Source organism: Salvelinus namaycush, chromosome 4 (genome assembly GCF_016432855.1).
Source record: "Salvelinus namaycush isolate Seneca chromosome 4, SaNama_1.0, whole genome shotgun sequence".
NCBI lineage: Eukaryota > Metazoa > Chordata > Actinopteri > Salmoniformes > Salmonidae > Salvelinus > Salvelinus namaycush.
This window is the reverse complement of record NC_052310.1, coordinates 6,824,890-6,831,867: the sequence shown is the minus strand read 5'-3', so window position 1 is coordinate 6,831,867 and position 6,978 is coordinate 6,824,890. Positions and strand designations below refer to the sequence as shown.

The window sequence follows — 6,978 nt, the reverse complement described above, 5'->3', positions numbered from 1 at the left end:
ATGCTGTCGTGTTGACAACATGACTGAGCAGGGCAAATTACTGTTCCATTTGAAACGGGCGCTCCCAAAGACAGTATAGTATGAAGATAGGCTAAAACTGCTTCTCCAATCACACTTGTAGGGGACGTTGGCAAACTGAACTCTTGCGTAGGTCATCTACACGTTTAACAGTGGTCTCAAGCCAAAGTGCGCATGTGCAAGCCATCCAACTAACTCAAAGGCACTCTTTCATAAAATGTTGTTTTAAACAAAAAATGAAAACGTGTAAGTTTATCACTTTCACGAGACTCGAGTAGTAACATGTTCAACTATTTAAGACATTGGCTTGAATCTAGGTCGTGCCTTTAGATTTTGAGAAAATTAACAAAGGAATATTTTTTCTCTCATTGATTTGTCAAAGGCTAAAAAGCAAACATGGTCTGTTTGGATTGTTTCACAAGCGTTCCCGGAAGTCTCGCAATATTGCGCCTCTGGGATTGAAACTGTGGCGCTCCTCCCTCGCCGCTTTTGACCGTTCACTTCACGCGCCATAGACCGTCGCATCGTAACACAATCGAATCGGCCCAATATTTCTAACACCTTGTGTCTCTGATATTTTAAAAATCACACAAAAACATAGAAGAAAAAACGCGTCGTCTCTTTTATTTTCTGTTTATTTGATGAAATACTATTTATGTCAAGTCTACGCATACAATTTGATGCATACGTTGGAAATCCAACGTGCAACACACAGAACACGCTACCACTGCTTCTGCAACGCAATGATGCAGGGCAAACGCAGCGTTCCATTGGATATGAATGTATTTCTTGTGTACCAAAAAGCAATGACGATATCTGTCGAGGTCGAGGTTTTACGCATGCGCTCTTCAATGACCGGTGAACACAATGGAGTCACGTATTCTGAAGTCAAGTCGTCGTGAAAACTTGTCTGGAACCCCCGACTCATTTCAACATTAGCTGGTCTTGTGACAGAAACCGTGGCCGAGTCGCATGTTGACCGTTGTTGCCTTTCAGCTGTATCGTAATCGCTCCAAATATTGCTGAGCAAGCTGTATGAGATCACCTGCTATCTAGAACACTGTTCTAACTCCCCCGTTCTTGAAATGTTTTTCAACTATTGTGTTTAAAGGCAGAACAGTAGAAAACGTCCAACCGGTGAGTGCAATGATATAATATTCACCTATTTATTGAAATTTACAATTTTACTAATACGTGGCTGACGATGGACCCTGGTATAGACGTCATAGATGTAGCTTGTGTTGCCTTCATATACGCTCGGGTTCTGGAGAGCAAGGTTGTCTTTTAGGCAAGCAAGAAATTACACATTTGATGATAAGAAAGGAATATTTTTCTCCTGCCTCCAATTACTGTTTAGTTAGGGATTTAAAACTTACCAGAAAGCATAATAATTTATCCTTTAACCATATTACCTATATAAAAATAGCAATTTCCAGCACAATTGCTGTTTAAATTTGTTCCTGAAAATAGGCCTATATGTCCTCACAGATGCTTCAACCGTTATTTACCATTTATTACATAATATATCAGACAATTATAATAGTAGATTATTATTATATATCGTTATGTTATTTGTGTCTATAGTTACTGTATGATATGTAAGCCAATATTGAGTACAGTAGCCCAGGGTTCTCCATCCTTTTCTAGCACGAGAGATACTTTATAAATAAATGAAACATGTGGCGAGCTACTCATTTTGTTGTTGTTTTAGTAGCCTACCAAGAGCACAGATGCTTTGGGTCTTCATCGACGTAGTTATCATAATGTACCTATGTAATAGCATATAACAAAAATAAGGCTTTATCGCCTGCCTATTCGCACATTTGGTGCAATTATGTGACGACAGAACACTGTTATGTCGCAACAGGCAGTTTAAAATCATAACAATATGCTGCTGTTGAGATAAGAAGAATGGTCCTGATTGGTTAGGACAGGGTTAACAATGTAGAAGTTGGGTGGACTTGAGTCACACACAGAAACAAATACTAGCAATTTAGTTTGGATCTTAGTAGTGGGCATGTCCAAGGAGAATGTGTAGAAGTGTTGTGAAGATTCAAGGTCTACTGTTGAGTTGGATGGATAATGCAGAGTAAGGTCTACTGTTGAGTTGGATGGCTAATGCAGAGTAAGGTCTACTGTTGAGTTGGATGGCTAATGCAGAGTAAGGTCTACTGTTGAGTTGGATGGATAATGCAGAGTTAGGTCCACTTTTGAGTTGGATGGATAATGCAGAGTTAGGTCTACTGTTGAGTTGGATGGAGGATGGATAATGCAAGGTTAGGTCTACTGTTGAGTTGGATGGAGGATGGATAATGCAAGGTTAGGTCTACTGTTGAGTTGGATGGATAATGCAGAGTAAGGTCTACTGTTGAGTTGGATGGATAATGCAGAGTTAGGTCTACTGTTGAGTTGGATGGATAATGCAGAGTAAGGTCTACTGTTGAGTTGGATGGATAATGCAGAGTAAGGTCTACTGTTGAGTTGGATGGATAATGCAGAGTTAGGTCTACTGTTGAGTTGGATGGATAATGCAGAGTTAGGTCTACTGTTGAGTTGGATGGCTCACTGACCTTGCTCTTGTGTTTGTGTGAAATCCAACAGTCATATCATATCATAAAAATGTCAGAAGTGAACATGGGAAGACGAAAGGAGAAGTGTGAGAATTGCACTAAACAGGTAAGCCCATGTAATGTTTGTGGTTTCACTGTGTAGTGCGGAAGTGGCTCTCTGCCACAGAAATTGTCATTCCGATCATATCTGGTGTTGCTGAGTGACTGTCCCAGTTGTTTGAGTGTGTTACTTCTAGCATATGATAGTCAAACATTTTATATTGTGTCCAATTCTAACCTTGATTGATGTATTGATTGATCATTTCCAGTGCAACAAGAAGCTGAGTGGTGAAGGCGTTAGCTCCCTTCCGGAGGAAGATGTAGCCAACGGAGAGGTCCCTGCCTCCTCGCCTCCCCTCCAGCAGCAGGTGTTGCTGAGTGCCTGTCTGTCCTGTGAGGGTTGTGTGTCAGAGGAGGAGAGCCTAAAGATCTCTCAACAGAACCTGGAGGAGGTGGCCCGGGTCCTGGGCCAAAACAAGGTACTACTGGACCACTAACCAGGCTACCAGGGTCATATTCAATAGGCACCAAACGGAAGAAAAGTTGCGGAAACAGGGAGGGACTACCTGGACTTATGAAGGAAAAAGGAAACCGCACACCGCTCTTGATAGTATCACTGATATTTAATAAGCTTTCGTATCGGCCTCACGGCCTTCGTCAGAGCGTTTGTGATTTTTTTTAAATGAGCACCCTTATGTAGACCTCGCCCCACCCACATCCGTTCCACGCATCGAAAGGAGTTGGAGGCGAAGGAAAAACAAATAAGTGCTACCAAATAGGTAGATTTTGTAGCATAGAGAAAGTTAAGATATCAGACAGGGGAGGTGATATTAATAATACTCTGAGTAAAAGAGAATGTTTTGTGATTTTCACCCTCCAGACATTATTTCCTAAAGGTTTTTAATGATGAAATGCCTATGTATATTATGTTGTGAATTTGAACATGAATTATGTCCCTATTTAAGATTACTCTGATGTTTTTCGTACGATGTACCCAATGACAAATGAAAACTTGCTATGTCCTCATTGTGGTTTTACAGACGTGTTTAATATGTCTTATTTATACACTTTTGTAATATTTATGAAATGCATACTGTTATATTTGGTAGCACTTATTTGTTTTTCCTTCACCTCCAACCCCTTTCGATGCTTGTAACGGATGTGGGTGGGGCGAGGTCTGCATAAGGGTGCTCATTTTTTTTAAATTCACAAAAGCTCTGACGAAGACCGTGAGGGCGATACGAAAGCTTATTAAATATCAGTGATACTATCAAGAGCGGTGTGCGGTTTCCTTTTTCCTTCATCTTGTTCAACTGTTGTCATGCACCTGCAAAAAAGATTGCTCAGATGTGTGAGTGCCTTTTGAATTTTGAACTATCTGGACTTATGAAATAAGAACCACTATGTTCCCCTCTTCTTTTTTACTAAATGTGTTGCTGAGATGGCCCCTAATGAAGTCAACCCTGGACACCTCGCATGATTAGTCTTCCTAAGCACTTGGGTCGTCATTAGTTACCACAGCCAAAAAGTCACAAACCTCAGCAATTTCTCTTCTCTTAATAAAATGTCATTTTAAAAACATAACCTTATAAGTGCAATATGCAGAAATCACTCTGCCATTTCCTGATTGCTAAAATTCTAATTGTTCGCCTAATTTCAGTTTGTGTAGATAATCATTGTACCATCTAAAATGCTCTGAAATAATATATTTTTTAAACCCCAAAATATAGTATTTTCATCTGTTTTAAGCTGGTGTACAAAACCAAAAGTAAAAGATGCAAAAAAGAAACAGGAAGCATAGAAATATGGCACATAGAACAGATCTACAAATGTTTAGGCTTGCTTTCAATGAGACTTTGTTTCACTTCACTGAAATGTATGGGGCATTGAATGTGGATGTCAGGAAAATGGTCTCTCTCTTCCTGGACGAAGTGTGACATCACTCTCTCCCTCTATGTACTATTACAGAAGTGTGACGTGTCTCGCCCTCTATGTACTATTACAGAAGTGTGACGTGTCTCTCTCTCCCTCTATGTACTATTACAGAAGTGTGACGTGTCTCTCTCCCTCTATGTACTATTACAGAAGTGTGACGTGTCTCTCTCCCTCTATGTACTATTACAGAAGTGTGACGTGTCTCTCCTTCTATGTACTATTACAGAAGTGTGACGTGTCTCTCCCTCTATGTACTATTACAGAAGTGTGACGTGTCTCTCTCCCTCTATGTACTATTACAGAAGTGTGACGTGTCTCTCTCTCCCTCTATGTACTATTACAGAAGTGTGACGTGTCTCTCTCTCTATGTACTATTACAGAAGTGTGACGTGTCTCTCTCCCTCTATGTACTATTACAGAAGTGTGACGTGTCTCTCCCTCTATGTACTATTACAGAAGTGTGACGTGTCTCTCTCCCTCTATGTACTATTACAGAAGTGTGACGTGTCTCTCCCTCTATGTACTATTACAGAAGTGTGACGTGTCTCTCTCTCCCTCTATAGACTATTACAGAAGTGTGACGTGTCTCTCTCTCCCTCTATGTACTATTACAGAAGTGTGACGTGTCTCTCTCTCCCTCTATAGACTATTACAGAAGTGTGACGTGTCTCTCCCTCTATAGACTATTACAGAAGTGTGACGTGTCTCTCCCTCTATGTACTATTACAGAAGTGTGACGTGTCTCTCTCTCCCTCTATGTACTATTACAGAAGTGTGACGTGTCTCTCTCTCCCTCTATAGACTATTACAGAAGTGTGACGTGTCTCTCCCTCTGTACTATTACAGAAGTGTGACGTGTCTCTCTCTCCCTCTATAGACTATTACAGAAGTGTGACGTGTCTCTCTCTCCCTCTATGTACTATTACAGAAGTGTGACGTGTCTCTCTCTCCCTCTATAGACTATTACAGAAGTGTGACGTGTCTCTCCCTCTATGTACTATTACAGAAGTGTGACGTGTCTCTCTCTCTATAGACTATTACAGAAGTGTGACGTGTCTCTCTCTCCCTCTATGTACTATTACAGAAGTGTGACGTGTCTCTCTCTCCCTCTATAGACTATTACAGAAGTGTGACGTGTCTCTCCCTCTATAGACTATTACAGAAGTGTGACGTGTCTCTCTCTCCCTCTATGTACTATTACAGAAGTGTGACGTGTCCAAACACCAGGTCCTGGTGGTGTCAGTGTGTTCCCAGTCTCTGCCTTTCTTCGCTGTCAAGTTCGGTCTGGACATTCCTGAGGCCACACGCAAACTCTGTGGCTTCCTCAAGAGCCTCGGTAAGGGAGTGTGTATCTATGTCTCTGTGGTAGATTTCCATTGGCATTTCCAGAGACAAACCCTATAGTTGCATTGGAGTGGGTGTGTGTGTGCGTCCGTTTTACTATAATTCTGACCAGAAGTCCTCATCAGAATAGTAAACCAAGGAGAAGGCTGACAGTTGAGGACATGTTTCCAGTCCTCACAAGGAACACGACAATTTTAGGTTTAGGGGTTAGGTTTAGGGTTAGGGGTTAGGTTTAGGGTCAGGGGTTAGGGTTAGGTTTAGGGTTAGGGATAAGATTTAGGGTTAGGGGTAAGATTTAGGGTTAGGGGTTGCTATTTATTGTGTTTAACTGTTATTTATACAGGGTGGATCACCAGTGTGTCATTCACAAGGGAGCCTTGTGAACATGAACATACACAATTTAATACACATCATGTAAGATGATACCAATACAATGAATACAACATGATGCATCAAATCAAACACAACTCTCATACATCCCTTATACCTGATCTGAACTGGCCAATGGAAAACAGCAAGTCTCATTTCAAGGTGGCCTTAACCTTAACACGGAACCCAAACCGGCTGCACGCGTGCGCCATCGTGCATACATTTATTTTGCCCCCCCACCACACCAAAACGCGATCACGACACGCAGGTTAAAATATCAAAACAAACTCTGAACCAATGACACTAATTTGGGGACAGGTCGAAAAGCATTAAACATGTATGGCAATTTAGCTAGTTAGCTTGCACTTGCTAGCTAATGTTAATTTGTCCTATTTAGCTAGCTTGCTGTTGCTAGCTAATTTGTCCTGGGATATAAACATTGAGTTGTTATTTTACCTGAAATGCACAAGGACCTTTACTCCGACAATTAATCCACACATAAAACGGCCAACCGAATCGTTTATAGTCATCTCTCCTCCTTCCAGGCTTTTTCATCGTTTAAATTATATGGTGATCGCATCTAAACTTTCATTGTATTACCACGACTACCGGCAAAACAGTTCGTCTTTCAATCACCCACGTGGGTATAACCAATGAGGAGATGGCACGTGGGTACCTGCTTCTATAAACCAATGAGGAGATG

The 6,978-nt window shown here is 41.2% G+C and overlaps 1 protein-coding gene across 1 annotated transcript in view; it reads left to right on the top strand.

Moving 5' to 3' along the window:
* Positions 1–686: 686 nt before the first annotated feature.
* LOC120046100 (nuclear prelamin A recognition factor-like) overlaps positions 687–6,978 on the top strand; it is a 31,800-nt gene continuing 25,508 nt past the window's right edge. The window contains exons 1-4 of the mRNA XM_038991051.1: positions 687–1,155; positions 2,620–2,694; positions 2,897–3,106; positions 5,766–5,898. Of these exons, the coding sequence (XP_038846979.1) occupies positions 2,638–2,694; positions 2,897–3,106; positions 5,766–5,898 (400 nt within the window). The 5' untranslated portion in view covers positions 687–1,155; positions 2,620–2,637. The remainder of the gene's footprint in view (positions 1,156–2,619; positions 2,695–2,896; positions 3,107–5,765; positions 5,899–6,978) is intronic.